We start from the raw sequence: 19,468 nt of genomic DNA, 5'->3' as shown, positions 1-19,468 counted from the left end.
TATAGTAATACTAATATTAATAATCAGCAGCCACTGTACAGCAGCACAGAGAGAGTCCCAGTGGGCCTAGTTCTCACAGCCAGCCAAGGGAGAGAGAGGGAGCGACAGAGACTGATGTTGCCTGTTAACCTCAGACAGGAATATGGGCAAGACAATGTTATTTCCACAATGAGGTAAGGACCCAATAAACCCCTCCCTTCCCTTGTGAGTGTGCGCTCATTAGGGTACAGCATGTTCTAGCAGTCTGGCTGAGAGGTTTAAGCCCCAGTTTGCAGTGTGTTGCACACCTCTCACACACAGTTACTGGAGGTTTATCATCTGGAACTGTGTGGACAAGGGGCTACTGGTTCTGTGAGCCACTGTGAGATCCTAGTGGAAGTAAGTGATGGAGCGGTGCCTGGCTAGGGGAGGGGCTTTATGATGATTGGCAGGCTCTAGCTCTGCCCCCATTGGCTGGTCTCTCTCCCAGTGAGACTGCTGGCTCCGTCTAGTCAACGCTCTGCTCTGCCAGCATGACTTCACTCAGCTATTACTCCTAACTCAATCCAGCAGCTTCTAACGCTCTGCCTTTCTCTCCATTTCTCTCCTTCAACCCAACTTACACACCCGCAGGCAGCTCTTAGTTCCTGGCTCCATCTCCATTGCAGTAGCTGTCTCTGCCTCTCCAACTGTCTCCCTTTTTGTTTGTAAAGCTTTGTGATGCTGATCCATATGATTACCAAGGCCAACACCCTTCTGATCAGAGGAGCCACAGTTACAGATGCACTATAATGGATTGGAATGCTTTGTCATTCAGAGGGTCTCCAAGTATTCAATGCTCTTCACATGGGATGTCGGAGAACTTGCGTCATACACTTCCAGTATGTATCAGTAGCGTTCTCCTGGTAATAGTGCCTGTCATACAAGTACTGTATCTACTTTACATGATTAGGGAGGGAGCCGTAACATCCACTTTAGTATAGTGCACATAGGCTCTACTGTATGTACAACTGTGAGAGGAGAGGAGGCTGTACGTGACAGGCTACTTGTGTCTGAGTCTCTCCTCTACCCTCTGACCACATGGAGTGTTTTTTTCCACCATCTGTGGCTGAGAGCCCTGGAAGAATGAAAGAATGGGACTTCAGATCCCCACCTCTCCCTCTGTGTGCACTGGCCACACCGAGAGCTCCTTCTGCTGGGCAGCCTGCTCCAGTGATCTTTCATAAAACACACTTGGAAGCCGCAAACAGAGAACAGACATTTTATCCTGTTTCTGTGGGCACATTTTTCTGTCCAGCTTGTGAGCAATGGTTGGGTGTGCATAATTCCTCTCCTCTGCCCCCCTGCTCTAGTGGCTCCATCACTCTGATGGACAGGCAGGCAGACGGTTCTCCTCTCAACCACACAGAGAGATTTATATAACCCAGCTTATTGGTATTATAATCACACTACATGCCTGTCTACTGAAATCACTTGGTTTGCACTCAATTGTGTGAGTCATGTTGACTGAATGCTAATGTTTGTAGACTTACAATATTCAGTGCTCTTGTAGAATTGTGCAATGTTTCCAAGGGAAACATGAGATGTATTTTAGGGAAATATGGCACATTACTGCCATGCCAACTTCTAACCATCCATTAATTACATTTACAAAGCTATGAGAATCTACCCTGCTATTTTGAGTGGCTCTGAAATTCTGGTTTTGACCACAGTTTAGAACATCATAAGCTTGGCAGTAGTCAGGATGGAGCATGCAAGTTAGAATTAGTCTCCCTTCCAGACAAAATGGAACTATGCATTTATCCCAAACAGAAGTGAAATGACAGCTGTTAATGCAGCTCTGCATTTACAAAGGTTGAAAAGGACAATGGATTGCATGTGAAGTACTGTGCCTTCGGAAAGTATTCAGACCCCTTGACTTTTTCCACATTTTGTTATGTTACAGCCTTATTCTAAAATTGATTAATTAAAAAAAATCCCCAGCAATCTACACACAACACCCCATAATGACAAAGTAATCTATTTTAGCAAATGTATTAAAAATAATAAATATAAATACTTTATTTACGTAAGTATTCAGCCCCTTTGCTATGAGACTCGAAATTGAGCTCAGGTGCATCCTGTTTCCATTGATCATCCTTGAGATGTTTCTACAACTTGATTGGAGTCCACCTGTGATAAATTCAATTGATTGGACATGATTCGGAAAGGCACACACCTGTCTATATAAGGTCCCACAGTTGATAGTGCATGTCAGAGCAAAAACCAAGCCACAAAGTCAAAGGAATTGTCCGTAGCGCTCCGAGACAGGATTTTGTCGAGACACATCTGGGGAAGGGTACCAAAAAATGTCTGCAGCATTGAAGGTCCCCAAGAACACAGTGGCCTCCATCATTCTTAAATGGAAGAAGTATGAAACCACCAAGGCTCTTCCTAGAGCTGGACGCCCGGCCAAACTGAGCAATCGGGGGAGAAGGGCCTTGGTCAGAGAGGTGACCAAGAACCCGATGGTCACTCTGACAGACCTCTAGAGTTCCTCTTTGGAGATGGGAGAAACTTCCAGAAGGACAACAATCTCTGTAGCTCTCCACCAATCAGGCCTTTATGGTAAAGTGGCCAGACGGAAGCCACTATTCAGTAAAAGGCACATGACAGCCCGCTTCAAGATTGCCAAAAGGCACCTATAGACTCTCAGACCATGAGAAACAAGATTATCTGGTCTGATGAAACCAAGATTGAACTCTTTGGCCTGAATGCTAAGCGTCACATCTGGAGGAAACCTTCCTTCGGGGAAACATGGTGGTGGTAGCATTATGCTGTGGGAATGTTTTTCAGCAGCAGGGACTGGGTGACAATTCAGGATCGAGGCAAAGATGAACGCAGCAAAGTACAGAGAGATCCCAGATGAAAACCTGCTACAGAGCGCTCAAGACCTCAGACTGGGGGCGAAGGTTCACCTTCCAACAGGACAATGACCCGAAGCACACCGCCAAGACAACACAGGAGTGGCTTCGGGACAAGTCTCTGAACGTCCTTGAGTGGTCCAGCCAGAGTCCGGACTTGAACCTGATCGAACATCTCAGGAGAGATTTGAAAATAGCTGTGCAGCGATGCTACCCATCCAACCGGTCAGAGCTTGAGAGGGTCTGCAGAGAAGAATGGTAGAAACTCCCCAAATATAGGTGTGCCTAGCTTGTAGCGTCATACCCAAGATGACTAGGCTGTAAGAAGACTCTAGTCTGTAATCGCTGCCAAAGGTGCTTCAACAAAGTACTGAGTAAAGGGTCTGAATACTTGTGTAAATGTTATATTTCAGCTTTTTATTTGTAATAAATGTGCAACATTTTCTAAACTGTTTTTGCTTTGTCATTAAGGGGTATTGTGTGTAGATTGAGGGTGAAAAAACACTTTTTTTAAAATAAGGCTGTAACGTAACAAAATGTGGAAAAAGTAAAGGCGTCTGAATACTTTCCGAAGGCACTGTATGTAAGTAACCACAATTACAAAGGAAATGCTTTGGGGTGAAATTGAGACCATATGGTAACTTTTCAGAGTAGGCTAGGAGGTATCCCACTGGGCACAAACTGGTTGCGTCAGTGTTGTTTCAACATAATTTGTCAAAGTATTGTGACGTGGAAAATACATTGGATTTGATCAAGGTCATCAACTGTTTTCAGGGTGAAATTTCAACCACAGGGTTATGTCCTCGTGGTAATCAATTTTCAACATAGATAATAAACCTTGTATAACATACTGTATGTTGAATTTGTACCTTTGAAACAATGTCAGATCTACAACGATATATATCCACTATCAGAAAAAAAGGTAGGCTGGGCAGCACCTACTTGGGGGGTTCAGTTATCCCTTTTGGTCTCCCATCCATGGTTTAACTAAGCCCAGCCCTACGTAGCTTTGATATTTGTCACTGACTACTACCCATGTTCTATCGTGAAAGTTATTATTGAGATATCTCATAACTAAATAGATTCACCGTTACTATCAAAGTAATTCCAAAGGTAGGTTTAACAGAGCAAATTAAATGTAACCCTACTTTATACCTCATATCATCAATGATACTATTTAAGTCTTTATAGCATTTATATATAGCAAAGTCATCAACAGCGTTTGTTTTAAATTCAACCCAGGGTTCAACTAAAAATAGACTACATAAAGGCTTAGGGTTTCAAGCTTAGGTTGATTTCTAATTTAATATTCAGGTTAATAATTAACATGTTGGATTCACCTCTCCATCGCAACCAAAAATCAAAGTGCCATATAAAGTCCAAAGAAGAAGAAGCCAGGACAAATTAGCTAGCAAGAGCAAGCTAGCTAGCTACATTGCCATAAATGTTTAATGCTTTTCGACCTGCTCCATCGCGCACATGTTGATCTTGTCCACCCACACCAGACGCGATCAGGACACGCATGTTGAAATACCAAAACGAACTCTGAACCAACTACACTGCTCAAAAAAATAAAGGGAACACTTAAACAACACAATGTAACTCCAAGTCAATCACACTTCTGTGAAATCAAACTGTCCACTTAGGAAGCAACACTGATTGACAATAAATTTCACATGCTGTTGTGCAAATGGAATAGACAAAAGGTGGAAATTATAGGCAATTAGTAAGACACCCCCAAAAAGGGAATGGTTCTGCAGGTGGTGACCACACACCACTTCTCAGTTCCTATACTTCCTGGCTGATGTTTTGGTCACTTTTGAATGCTGGCGGTGCTTTCACTCTAGTGGTAGCATGAGACGGAGTCTACAACCCACACAAGTGGCTCAGGTAGGGCAGCTCATCCAGGATGGCACATCAATGCGAGCTGTGGCAAAAAGGTTTGCTTTGTCTGTCAGCGTAGTGTCCAGAGCATGGAGGCGCTACCAGGAGCCAGGCAAGTACATCAGGAGACGTGGAGGAGGCCGTAGGAGGGCAACAACCCAGCAGCAGGACCGCTACCTCCGCCTTTGTGCAAGGAGGTGCACTGCCAGAGCCCTGCAAAATGACCTCCAGCAGGCCACAAATGTGCATATGTCTGCTCAAACGGTCAGAAACAGACTCCATGAGGGTGGTATGAGGGCCCGACGTCCACAGGTGGGGGTTGTGCTTACAGCCCAACAACGTGCAGGACGTTTGGCATTTGCCAGAGAACACCAAGATTGGCAAATTCGCCACTGGCGCCCTGTGCTCTTCACAGATGAAAGTAGGTTCACACTGAGCACATGAGCACATGTGACAGACATGACAGAGTCTGGAGACGCCGTGGAGAACGTTCTGCTGCCTGCAACATCCTCCAGCATGACCGGTTTGGCGGTGGGTCAGTCATGGTGTGGGGTGGCATTTCTTTGTGGGGCCGCACAGCCCTCCATGTGCTCGCCAGAGGTAGCCTGACTGCCATTAGGTACCGAGATGAGATCCTCAGACCCCTTGTGAGACCATATGCTGACACATGCACATTTGTGGCCTGCTGGAGGTCATTTTGCAGGGCTCTGGCAGTGCACCTCCTTGCACAAAGGCGGAGGTAGCGGTCCTGCTGCTGGGTTGTTGCCCTCCTACGGCCTCCTCCACGTCTCCTGATGTACTGGCCTGGCTCCTGGTAGCGCCTCCATGCTCTGGACACTACGCTGACAGACAGCAAACCTTCTTGCCAAAGCTCGCATTGATGTGCCATCCTGGATGAGCTGCACTACCTGAGCCACTTGTGTGGGTTGTACACTCTGTCTCATGCTACCACTAGAGTGAAAGCACCGCCAGCATTCAAAAGTGACCAAAACATCAGCCAGGAAGCATAGGAACTGAGAAGTGGTCTGTGGTCACCACCTGCAGAATCACTCCTTTTTTGGGGGTGTCTTGCTAATTGCCTATAATTTCCACCTTTTGTCTATTCCATTTGCACAACAGCATGTGAAATTTATTGTCAATCAGTGTTGCTTCCTAAGTGGACAGTTTGATTTCACAGAAGTGTGATTGACTTGGAGTTACATTGTGTTGTTTAAGTGTTCCCTTTATTTTTTTGAGCAGTGTATATTAATTTGGAGACAGGTTGATAAGCAAACACTTATGGCAATTTAGTTAGCTAGCTAGCTTGCTGTTGCTAGCTAATTTGTCCTAGGATATAAACATTGGGTTGTTATTTTACATGAAATGCACAAGGTCCTCTACTCCGACAATTAATCCACAGATAAAAGGGTAAAAGTTTGTTTCTAGTAATCTCTTCTTCTTCTTTGGAATTTATATGGCGGTTGGCAACCACCTTTAAGGTGCATTACCACTACCAACTGGGACTTGCAGAAGCGACATTGGTCACAAATAGAACCAAGTTCTATTTTAGCGCCTGGCTACGCAGACGCTCGTTGGGTGCAATGATTGAATAACATGTATGTGTACATTTATTTTGCAACGCTCGCGCACGTGACGGGTGTGGTCAGCATGTTAGGCTACTGTGTGAAGGAACATGGATGGATTCCAACCACTGCTACTGTCTCTATAGGGGCACTAGAGGGAGCTAGGAGATTGACCTTGCTCAGCACAATGGACAGACAGACATTTCTACTTAGTACTTCTGTCCAGACATCTTTCATCAGAAACATCCATCCAACTACAGGGTTAATGGTAATGTACACTCATTAGAACATTTCAATCAAGAATGAAAACATCAACAGGTGGCTTCACACTTATGCAAAGAAGCAGATGGCTGAGTTTAGTCAGAGGGTGAGATTGGCTGGGTGTCTCTGTCTGTCTGTCTGCAGCTGGGACTGGAACTGATGTCACTGATGACTTCATGGTACTTAGAGAACCCTGCTGCTGCTGCAGCTGCACCATCCAAGAAACAGTCAGAGAGGAGGAATGGGAAAAGAATGGAAATACAGAGGGATGGGGAGAATGAGGAAGTGGGGAATGGAGGCATGCAGACAGGGGCTTGTGCAGAGGAATTATGTACCATACATGAGAGCAGGAGAGGAGGAGTTGAAGAAAACGCAGATGGAGGAAGGATAATGTAGAAGACAGCCATACCGTGGTAAAATTGGTTTGAGTTTGGATTTTCGGACATTCAAACGTCAATAGCTCAAAAAAGATTTGAGCTACCTACAGTACCAGTCAAAAGTTTGGACACATCTACTCATTCCAGGGTTTTTATTTATTTGTACTTTTTTCTACATTGTAGAATAATAGTGAAGACATCAAAACTATGAAATAACACATATGGAATCATGTAGTAACCAATTTTTTTTTATTTAAATCAAAATATATTTTAGATTTGATATTCTTCAAAGTAGCCACCCTTTGCCTTGATGACAGCTTTGCACACTCTTGGTATTCTCTCAACCAACTTCACATGGGTTGCTTTTCCAACAGTCTTGAAGGAGATCCCACATATGCTGAGCACTTGTTGGCTGCTTTTCCTTCACTCTGCGGTCCAACTCATCCCAAACCATCTCAATTGGGTTGAGGTCGGGTGATTGTGGAGGCCAGGTCTTCTGATGCAGCACTCCATCACTCTCCTTCTTGGTCAAATAGCCCTTACACAGCCTGGAGGTGTCCCACTAAATAGTCCCACTAAATGATAGTCCCACTAAGTGCAAACCAGATGGGATGGTGTATCGCTGCAGAATGCTGTGGTAGCCATGCTGGTTAAGTGTGCCTTGAATTCTAAATAAATCACTGACAGTGTCACCAGCAAAGCACCCCCACACCATCACACCTCCTCCTCCATGCTTCATGGTGGGAACCACACATGCAGAGATAATTTGTTCACTTACCCTGCGTCTCACAAAGACACGGCGGTTGGAATTAAAAATCTAAAATCTGGATTCATCAGACCAAAGGACAGATTTCCACTGGTCTATGTCCATTGCTTGTGCTTCTTGGCCCAAGCAAGTCTCTTCTTCTCATTGGTGTCCTTTACTAGTGGTTTCTATGCAGCAATTCGACCATGATGGCCTGATTCACGCAGTCTCCTCTGAACAGTTGTGCCCAATAATGTTTTACCATGTTTTGTGCTGCTACCATGTTGTGCTGCTACCATGTTGTGCTGCTGCCATGTTGTGTTGCTACCATGCTGTGTTGTGATGTGTTGCTGCCTTGCTATGTTGTTGTCTTAGGTCTCTTTTTATGTAGTGCTGTGTTGTCTCTCTTGTCGTGATGTGTGTTTCATCCTATATTTTTATGTAATTTATTTATATTTTTAATCCCAGCCCCTTTTGCCTCTTGGTAGGCCGTCATTGTAAATAAGAATTTGTTCTTAACTGACTTACAGAGTTAAATAAAGGTTATATAAAAATAAACAAATACATATGTCTTATTTCAAAGTTTTGATGTCTTCACTATTATTCTACAATGTAGAAAAAAGTACAAATAAATAAAAACCCTTGAATGAGTAGGTGTGTCCAAACTTTTGACTGGTACTGTATATTTTTTAAATAAATGTTGGAATCATTTTATGAAAAATAAACAAAGTCTGTGCAAAATAACTCTCCATATAAGGAATAAATGAAAGTTGCAATGAGGTTTCTAAGTCATGTGGGTAAAGAGCTATTGAAATTATATACTTTCAAATATGTATATAAAATGGTGTAAATTGTGTAAAACCAAAGGCTGTGCAATGTGTGTCCCTCCCCTTTGAAATATACAAAGTTGGTTTGAGGTGCCTAGGTCATGTGATCAAGAAGCTATTGACATTTGAAGTAAAAAATTGAACTAATAAATGAAGGTAAAGTTAAAAAAAAATATATATGTTATGTACAAAGGCCGTGTGATGTATGTCCCTACCCAGTTAACATTACAACGTTGTTTTGGTGTCTAGGTCACATGGTCAAGGACCTATTGAATTTTTTATAAATATATATATTTTTAAATGCTGGAATACTTTTATGAGGAAACCAAAGGGTGTGCAGTATGCCGCTCGATGTAAGAAATAACAATTGAAAAGAGGTGGCTAAGTCACATGGTTGAAGAGTAATTGACGTTTGAATATTGTGATCAAGCACTTTGAAGGTCCCTAAATAGTTGCATTGACGGTGCGCGAGGCTTACTACACCGTTGCCGTGTGATTATGAAACTCGGTTTGGAATCGGGAAAATAAGACTTTTTTTTCCTTCATAGAGAGCCTAACCGAAGGTATGTAGCTAAAATCGTTCGCGAGCTATTGAAGTTTGAAGGTAAGAATGTCTGGCAAATACCAAAAATCTAACCAACTTTAACACGGTGACAGCCGTGCACAAGCAGTCAAACCACATGTTGTTACAATGATCTGACATTGCAACCACACAATAAGAGTAGTTACACCTTTATACACATATTTACCTCAGAACAGCATACAATTTATGCATTTTGCATACATAGACTTGAACTGACAAACACAGTATTGCGAAATGTACAACCTTCTTTTGCACTTCAGGTACAATTTTCGTTCTTCTTTCACCCAACATTATTTAATGATAATAGCCTATTGTGTCTAGGCTATCAGTTTAATAGCACAGGAAGCTTCAAGCTGCTGGATTTGAGTAAGAAAATGTATTATTTACTTACTAAAATAATGTTATTGGCCACGTTTGGAGACACCTCTTCTCTCTGTGCTGTTGCACCTGTTAGATTCCCCTTTATATTTTATCAGCCCCTGTCCTGTCTATGTAGCCCAGTCTCCAAGAGAGAGAGGGAAAGCTGTAAGAGAAATATATGAACGTTTTGGGGAGCAGCCAGCGGGGAGGAGGTAGACAAGAGATGTTACCCCTCTCTCTCCAGTGGAGGCTGCTGAGGGGAGGACAGCTCATAATAATGGCTGGAATGGAGCAAATGGAATGGCATTTAACACTTGGAAACCTTGTGTTTGATGTATTTGAAACCATTCCACTTATTCCGCTCCAGCCATTACCACGAGCCTGTCCTCCCTAATTAAGGTGCCACCAACCTCCTGTGCTCTCCCTCGTCCACACACTCCATCCCCTTCCCTTCCCACCTTCTTCGCTCCCTCCCACAATCGCTCACTCTCATATTCAGTCGCGGCAGAGCTCAGGTTGGCATAACGGTGTTGTCTGGGAATGATGCCGGCGGTTGGAGCCGTGGGAGTCGGACTGCTCTGCGCGCTGCTTGTCGCCCTCATACCGGGTGGCATGTCGGACTTGGTGACTCTGGTGCAGGACCCGGTCCGACCCGAATCGTCACTGCTGATGCCAAAAGTCATGATCGCCATTCTGGCTCGCAACGCAGCGCACAGCCTGCCGCACTACCTGGGCTGCATCGACAGGCTAGACTACCCGAAGGAGCGGATAGCTATCTGGTGAGAAACGCAACTAACTTTTGAACAACTTTATTCCGGTCAAATCGTCTCCAATAGCCTACAGCAGGGATCATCAACTAGATTCAGCCGCGGGACCATTTTTCTTGAGCGGATGGTCGGGGGTCGGAACATAATTACATATAATTTCTAGACTGCAAATATTTCACAAAAACATAATTTCAAACCTTGCTTACATTTGTATACGATCACGCCTCTCTATTATGCGTGGGAATAGGTCTACTTGGGAACAGATTTCCAAAATGAAAATCAATTGGAGATGATTTCCTGGTGTGTTTTTTTTCTTCAGTATTTCATGTCCAGTAATATATATATATATAGTGTGTGTGTGTGTGTGTGTGTGTTTTTAAACAAGATTTCCTCAGAAAACTTGGGGAGGCAAATAAAACCCGCCAGTTGGGGCACGCCCGCGAAAATTCTTGCTTTGCACTTTACTATGGGAAAAAGTACACACATATAAGTAACATAGAGCTTATTGTTATCGGTATGGTGTCGGTATAATTATAATGAGAACAGAGACGCTTCTGTCAGCGTGAACGAGACTTTTTGCTGCGTTTTACAATGCCCTCTCCACGCGTGTCTGCTGGGTTCCTAATTGCATGTTAGGAGTAGATGAATGGGCAGAGCATGTTGTTGACGGTGTTTTTTTTATTATTATGCACACACTGCAGAAATCAAGGGGCTTAAAACAGCAGCCAGGTATGGGGGGGTGGGGGCCCCTATCGCCAAAGGTCTCCATCATCAATTCTCCATAGGCAGTTACACATGGGTGGACTTGGATAACAATTCGGGTCTGGCATTTTATCCACACCTGTTGTGCTGTTTATTTGTTTCGGCATTTTCTCTGCTGTCACTGTGCATCTTCTCGTTCTCTGTCTGCCTGTCTGCTTAAGCCTTAAACATTATAAAAGCCAAGCTGTCTTAAGGTGTCAGCATGCTTCAGTTCTGCTGGCGGCTAGCCAAAGTCGGCTAAGTGAACCAAACGAATGTGTTCGTATACTCCCCTTAAAAGACATTCGCTTGAAAAACGAGAAAAAAGCTGCAATAGTACTGTTTGACCAATTTGAGACGCTGTAGCCAGTATACACTTCCTCTAAATAATCATAATTAATCCAAGACAACTCAATAAATCTGTCATTAATTTAGATGTTTTTGCAGAGGAGATCTTAGTTGCGCTATTTTACATCTAACTAAGATGCTTGGGCACTGTTTCAAAATAAAGAAATGTCTCTCATTGAAGAACAACAAAGACTTTACTGAATAATCTATATTGTTGACCAATCACCGACGAATGGGCGTAGACTTCAGCTACCGATTTCGGCTTGCCTCAAGAGAATTTTTCATGTGCCCGAACAACCAAAAACAACCCTACCGAAGTCCAAAACGAACAACAATGTCACAAAATGTCGTCATAATATATGCACAAAATAATATATGCACAAACTCTTCCCAACTGTTTCGGCTGGGAAGCATGCAGACGCCTTTGGGCTACAGTGCCTTCAGAAAGTATTCAAGCCCCTTAACTTTTTCCACATTTCTTTGTGCTATAGCCTGAATTTAAAAGGGTTTAAATTTAGCTTTTTTTGTCACTGGCCTACACACAGAACCCCATAAGGTCAAAGTGGAATAATGTTTTTTGATATGTTGGGAAATTAATTAAAAATGAAAAGCTGAAATATCTGGAGTCAATAAGTATTCAACCCCTTTGTTATGGCAAGCCTAAATAAGTTCAGGAGTAAAAATGTGCTTCACAAGTCATATAATAAGTAGCATCACTCTGTGTGCAATAATAGTGTTCAACATGATTTTTGAATGACTACCTCATCTCTGTACCACACACATACAATTATCTGTAAGGTCCCTCAGTGAATTTCAAGCACAGATTCAACCACAAAGACCAGGGAGGTTTTCTAATGCCTCACAAAGAAGGGCACCTATTGGTAGATGGGTAAAAATAAAATAAAAAAACAGACATTTATTATATCCCTTTGAGCATGGTGAAGTTATTAATTACACTTTGGATGCTGTATCAATACACCCAGTCACTACAAAGATACAGGCATCCTTCCTAACTCAGTTGCAGGAGAGGAAGGAAACCGCTCAGGGATTTTACAATGAAGCCAATGGTGACATTAAAACAGTTACATACTTTAATGTCTGTGATAGGAGAAAACTGAGGATGGATCAACAATATTGTAGTTACTCCACAATACTAACCTAATTGACAAAGTGAAAATAAGGAAGCCTGTACAGAATACAAATATTCCAAAACACTTGACCAAACAGTGTTTTGCAATAAGGCACTAAAGTAATACTGTAAAAAGTGTGGCAAAGCAATTCACTTTTTGTTCCGAATACAAAGTGTTATGTTTGGGGCAAATCCAATACAACACATTACTGAGTACCACTCTCCATATTTTTAAGCATAGTGGTGGCTGCATCATGTTAGGGTATTCTTGTAATCGTTAAGGACTGGGGAGTTTTTCAGGATAAAAAGAAATGGAATGGAGCTAAGTACAGGTAAAATCCTAGAGGAAAAACTGGTTCAGTCTGCTTTCCACCAGACACTGGGAAATTATTTTACCTTTCAGCAGGACAATAACCTAAAACACAAGGCCAAATCTACGCTGAAGTTGCTTACCAAGAAGACAGTGAGTGGTCTTGAGTGGCCGAGTTACAGTTTTGACTTAACCCAACACAATGCCACAGATGTCTCAAGTTTTGAGGGAGCGCACAACTGGCATGCTGACTGCAGGAACGTCCACCAGAGCTTTTGCCAGAGAATTGAATGTTAATTTCTCTACCATAAAGCGCCTCCAACGTTGTTTTAGAGAATTTGGCAGTACGTCCAACCGGCCTCACAACCGCAGACCATCTGTAACCACACCAGCCCAGGAGCTCCACATCTGGCTTCTTCACCCTGTTGAATCGTCTGAGACCACCACCCAGAAAGCTGATGAAACTGGGTTCGCACAACCAAAGAATTTCATCACAAACTGTCAGAAACCGTCTCAGGGAAGCTCATCTGCGTGCTCGTCGTCCTCACCAGGGTCTTGACCTCTCTGCAGTTCGGCGCCGTAACTGACTTCAGTGTACAAATGCTCGCCTTCAATGGCCACTGGCATGCTAGAGAAGTCTGTTCTTCATGGATGAATCCCGGTTTCAACTGTACTGGGCAGATGGCAGACAGTGTGTATGGCGTCGTGTATGGTGTCGTGTGGTCGAGTGATTTGCTAATGTCAATGTTGTGAACAGAGTGCCCCATGATGGCGGTGGGGTTATGGTATGGGCAGGCATAAGCAAAGGACAATGAACACAATTGCATTTTATAGATGGCAATTTGAATGCACAGAGATCCCATGATGAGATCCTGAGGCCCATTGTTGTGCCATTCATCCGCCGCCATCACCTTATGTTTCAGCATGATAGTGCATGGCCCCATGTCCCAAGGATCTGTATAGAATTCCTGGAAGCTGAAAATGTCCCAGTTCTTCCTTGGCCTGCATACTCACCAGACATGTCACCCATTGAGCACGTTTGTGATGCTCTGGATCGACGAGTACGACAACGTGTTCCAGTTCCCGCCAATATCCAGCAACTTCGCACAGCCATTGAAGAGGAGTGGGACAACATTCCACAGGCCACAATCACCAGGTTGATCATCTCTATGCGAAGGAGATGTGTCACGCTGCATGATGCAAGTGGTGGTAACACCAGATACTGACTAGTTTTCTGATCCACACCACTACCTTTTTTAAGGTACAGTATCTGTGACCAACAGTCATGTGAAATCCATAGATTAGGGCCTAATGATTTTATTTCATTGACAGATTTCCTTATGTGAACTGTAACTCAGTAACATCTTTGAAATTGTTGCATGTTGCGTTTATATTTTTGTTCAGTGTAAGATAACTCAAGAAATCTGTCATTAATTTAGACATTTTTGCAGAGGAGATCTTAGTTGCGGAAAACTATCAAAAACCTTACAAAATGACATCATAATATATGCACACACTGTTCTGGACTATTTCAGATGAGAAGCATGTGAATGCCTTAAGTGTTAACAGGGCTCCAGACTAACATTTTCCCCTAGTGTCCCTGGTGCCACTAACTTTTACAGTTGATGGCACCAGCCCATGAGTAATCCTCTTATAAAGTCATTCATTGTGCCTTATTAAGAAGTATAATAAATAGACTACTGAGGTATTCAATAAATAAGTTGTTTTATCTAGCACGTTCCAAGCAAGAATGCAAGATATTTTGATTTACAACTGAATCCAGTGATTGGAGATGGGAAGAGAGTAGACACTGAGTGGCTTTGACAGCGGCACAAAAGGTGGGTGCTCAACGCACTGGGGAAGTGATGCGTAAAGTGCTGTGGAGAGAATCACGGGAGAGACCAAAGGTCTGGATGACTAGTCTACAGGGATAAAGAAAGTCAGTGCACAAGCATGTGGAGAATACCCATCACATACCTATTATGTTGCACATGGAAACTTTTAAGAGGGACTTGATAGTTTAATGCGTTTTCTCTGTTTCTCTCAGAATTGGAGTCATCACCAGTTGGATGCTTATGTCTTTTGTTTTCCACTCATCCTTTTAAGGCTTGCTTTTGTTTGCAGCTTTATGTCTGTCTGTTTCTCATTGAGAACACTTCCCAACCAACACACACACACACACACGCACACACACACACACACACACACACACACACACACACACACACACACACACACACACACACACACACACACACACACACACACACACACACACACACACACACACACACACACACACACACACACACACACACACACACAAACAAATATTTACCCTGGTGTTTTAATATTTGGGAACAGATTTCCTAAATTCAACTTATTTTTAGCTGAATTACGTTTTTGGCCCGCGGGCCGTCTGTTACCGACCCCTGCCCTATAGGATGTGCCTGTTGCTGCTGCATTCTACTATCTGTTTGTATTGTTCTTCTGAATCTGAACCAATGACTGTAAAGGTCTCAGTATATCTCTGCATGCTCTCAATACTGACTGCCAATGAGAAGTTTTTGGCAAAGAGACATTTATTGGGTGGTTGAGCAGCCTAGATGTTTAGTGTTGATAATGACTGTACCATGAAGAGGGTTTTTTTAAAGTATGAGAATCCATGATCAGCTCCTTCGTTTTGAAGAGGTTATTTTCCTGGCACCACTCCGCCAGGGCCCTCACCTCCTCCCTGTAGGCTGTCTCGTCATTGTTGGAAGTCAGGCCTACTACTGTTGTGTCGTCTGCAAACTTGATGATTGAGTTGGAGGCCTGCGTGTCCACAGTCATGGGTGAACAGAGAGTACAGAAGGGGGCTCAGCATGCACCCTTGTGGGGCCCCTGTGTTGAGGATCAGCAAAGTGGAGGTGTTGTTTCCTACTTTCACCACCTGGTGGTGGCCCGTCAGGAAGTCCTGGACCCAATTGCACAGGGTGGGGTTCAGACCCAGGGCCCGAGCTTAATAATGAGCTTGGAGGGTACTATGGTGTTGAAGGCTGAGCTATAGTCAATGCACAGCATTCTTACATAGGTATTCCTCTTGTCCAGATGGGATAGGGCAGTGTGCAGTGCAATAGCAATTGCATTGTCTGTGGATCTATTGGGGCAGTAAGCAATTTGAAGTTGCTCTAGAGTGTCAGGTAAGGTAGAGGTGATATGATCCTTAACTAGCCTCTCAAAGCACTTCATGATGACAGACATGAGTGCTACGGGGCGATAGTCATTTAGTTCCAGACAGGTGGTCTGCGCATGCTCTGAGGACGAGGCTAGGGATGCCGTCTGGGCTGGCAGCCTTGCGAGGGTTAACACGCTTAAATGTCTTACTCACGTCGGCCACAGAGAATGAGAGCCCACAGTCCTTGGGAGCGGGCCGCTTCGGTGGCACTGTGTTATCCTCAAAGCGGGCGAAGAAGGTGTTTAACTTTAAGTCTGACTCCACTTTGTGTCTGTACTGACGTTTTGCCTGTTGATTGCCTAACTGAGGGAATAACTACACTATTTGTATTCAACCATATTTTCAGTCACCCTACCATAGTTAAATGCGATGGTTCGCACTTTCAGTTTTGCACGAATGCTGCCATCTATACATGGTTTCTGGTTTGGGTAGGTTTTAATAGTCACCATGGGAGCAACATCCTCTATACACTTCCTGATGAACTCAGTCACCGTGTACGTGTATACGTTAATTTTGCTATCAGAGGCTACCCGGAACATATCCCAGTCTGCATGATCAAAACAATCTTGATGCATGGATTCCGATTGGTCAGACCAGCGTTGAGTAGACCTTAGCACGGGTACTTCCTGTTAACACATTGACTGTAGTACTCGTTCTGGAAAAACACTCGACCACTGCTACTCCCCCTTCCGGGATAACTACAAGGCCCTCCCCCGCTCTCCCTTCGGCAAATCAGATCACAAATTTCTGCTTATATGAAGGGAGAGGCTAAATTAATTTGTGATCTGATTTGCTGAAGGGAGAGCGGGGGAGGGCTTTGTAGTTATCCCGGAAGGGGGAGTAGCAGTGGTCAAGTGTTTTTCCAGAGCGAGTACTACAGTCAATGTGTTGTTAGAACTTCGGTAGCATTTTCCTCAAATTTGCTTTGTTAAAACCCCCAGCTACAATAAATGCGGCCTTAGGATATGTGGTTTTCAATTTGCATAAAGTCCAGTGTAGTTCCTTGAGGGCTGTCATGGTATCGGCTTGAGAGGGAATATACACGGCTGTGACTATGACCGAAGATATTTCTCTTGGAAGGTAATACGGTTGGCATTTGTTTGTGAGGTATTCTACGTCGGGTGAACAAAAGGACTTGAGTTTCTGTACGTTAACTTCTTGAGAATACAGGGGGTGCTGTTTTTGCATTAGCATAATTTGCTCTACAGATTAAACTGCCTCTTATTCAATTATTGCTCTTACTATATGCATATAATTAATACCATTGGATAGAAAACAATCTCTAGTTTCAAAAACCGTTTCAATTTTGTCTCTGAGAGAAACACAAGTCATTTGACAGCACTTTCCCTGACCAAAAAGTAGAATGCAAGATGTCTATGCTCGCTTCAACGCTCTGCCTATATATGGTCACGCCACCTATGACCCGAAACACACTTCATTCGCCTTCCTCTGGGTGTCAAGAGGACGTCAGAGGAGAAATTTTTTGTTTATCTTGTTCTGACGTGAAATAAGACCTATTTCTTTGGCGTGACCGACAACTTCCGGTTCTCTGAATCGCGCGACTTGGAGGTGCGATTGTCTACTGTTTTGCTGCCGTTACGGATGAAAACTATCTTCGTCTCGAATTTTGTTTGATACATGTGACCATATCATCGTAATGTATGTTTTTTCAATATAGTTTAATCAGATTATTTGAATTTTTTCGGGAGTTTTGCGGTGTTCCGTTCTCTGATTTTATTTTCGTTTGAGAGATCCGTGCCACTCGACCAGTACCAATGCTAAATGAAGTGGGAAAGTTGCCATTCTGAATCGAATCAAGGACTCATCTGGACAAAGGACACCTTGATCAACATTCTGATGAAAGATCAGCAATAGTAAGACCCAATTTACGATGTTATTTCATATATCTGTCGTGCATGTGAACTGGTCGTGGGCGCCCAGCTGGTTCTGCCTGGCGTAGCTATGCTAATTTAGCGCTACATTTTGTTTTCGCTATAAAACATTTAATAAATCTGAAATATTGTTTGGATTCACCAGATGTTGGGCTTTAAATATCTGTACGCTGTGTATTTTTCTGAAATGTTTTAAGATGAGTAATTAGTTATATGACGTTGGTCTCTGTAATTGTTCTGGCTGCGTCGGCACTATTTCAGATTGCAGCTGCAATGTAGAACTGTGATTTATACCTGAAAAATGCACATTTAAAAAAAAAAAACTATGCTATACCATAAATATGTTATCAGACTGTCATTTTATGAAGTTGTTTCTTGGTTAGTGGCTATATATATTTTTATTTAGTCGAATTAGTGATAGCTACTGACGCAGGAAAAAACTGTTGGAGTAAAAAAATTGTGTCTTTTGCTAACGTGGTTAGCTAATAGATTTACATACTGTGTCTTCCCTGTAAAACATTTTAAAAATCTGAAATGGTGGCTTTATTCACAAGATCTGTATCTTTCATCTGATGTCTTGGACTTGTGATTTAATGATATTTAGATGCTACTATTTAATTGTGACGCTATGGTAGCGATGCTAATCAGTGTGGGGGGGGGGGGGGGGGGGGGGTGCTCCCGGATCCGGGGTAGAGGCTCGTTAGAGGTTAACACATTCACACCATGAGTAGTTAATCATGAAACATATACCACCACCTTTCTTCTTCCTGGAGAGTTCTTTATTCCTGTCTGTGCGATGTACTGAGAACCCAGCTGGCTGTATGGACGGGGACAGTATATCTGGAGAGAGCCATGATTCTGTGAAACAGAGTATGTTACAGTCTCTGATATCTTTCTGGAAGGAGATCCTCACCCTGAGCTCATCTACTTTATTGCCCATAGACTGAACATTAGCGAGTAATATACTCGGAAGAGGTGGATGGTGTGCACGCCTCCTGAGTCGGACTAGAAGTCCACTCTGAATACCTCTTCTTCGCCGTCGGCGTCTTGGAGCAGCCAATGGTATACGTTCAATTGCACTGGGGGGTACGAACAAAGGATCCAATTCGGGAATGTCGTATATTCCTGGTCGTAATGCTGGCGGGTTACCGCCGCTCTGATAGCCGAAAGGTATTTCCGTCAGTATGTAATAACACAAAAAAACATTCTGGGCTAATAATGTAAGAAATAGCACACAAAAAAACTAAATACTGCAAAGTTGCTTAGGAGCTAGAAGCAGAGCTGTCATGTCTGTCGGCACCATCTACAATACATATACAGTATATGTATTGTATAAACAAAAACAGTGGTTATACAACCTAAATAAAGCGAGGCAGTGAAAACAACAGAATGGTAGAATTATGATTTGTGAAATAAAAGCTGATTGTGTGATTAAATGTGTGCTGGCCACAGACCCAGTGCTAGTGGCTAATTACTGGGCGGCAAGGACCCCAGGCTGTGTGTTTGTGTTGGGGCTGATGGGTAGAGCTTGTACCCTGCTCACCTTCAGTTCTCCCTGCCCTTCGTCTGCGACACGGAGACTG

The 19,468-nt window shown here is 43.3% G+C and overlaps 1 protein-coding gene across 2 annotated transcripts in view; it reads left to right on the top strand.

Moving 5' to 3' along the window:
• The first annotated feature begins 9,001 nt into the window (after positions 1–9,001).
• LOC129810701 (procollagen galactosyltransferase 2-like) overlaps positions 9,002–19,468 on the top strand; it is a 44,196-nt gene continuing 33,729 nt past the window's right edge. The window contains exon 1 of one of the 2 annotated variants that reach the window (XM_055861483.1): positions 9,002–9,101. Coding sequence is in view for 1 of the 2 variants with exons in the window: in XM_055861482.1 (XP_055717457.1) it covers positions 10,022–10,260 (239 nt within the window). In the remaining variant the exon portion in view is untranslated. Of the gene's footprint in view, positions 9,102–9,955; positions 10,261–19,468 lie in introns of those variants that run through there. The other variant, XM_055861482.1, reaches the window with a different exon arrangement.

This window comes from Salvelinus fontinalis, chromosome 14 (assembly GCF_029448725.1).
Source record: "Salvelinus fontinalis isolate EN_2023a chromosome 14, ASM2944872v1, whole genome shotgun sequence".
Classification (NCBI taxonomy): domain Eukaryota; kingdom Metazoa; phylum Chordata; class Actinopteri; order Salmoniformes; family Salmonidae; genus Salvelinus; species Salvelinus fontinalis.
Note: the sequence above shows the minus strand (reverse complement) of the source record. Positions and strands in the feature narration are given on the sequence as shown.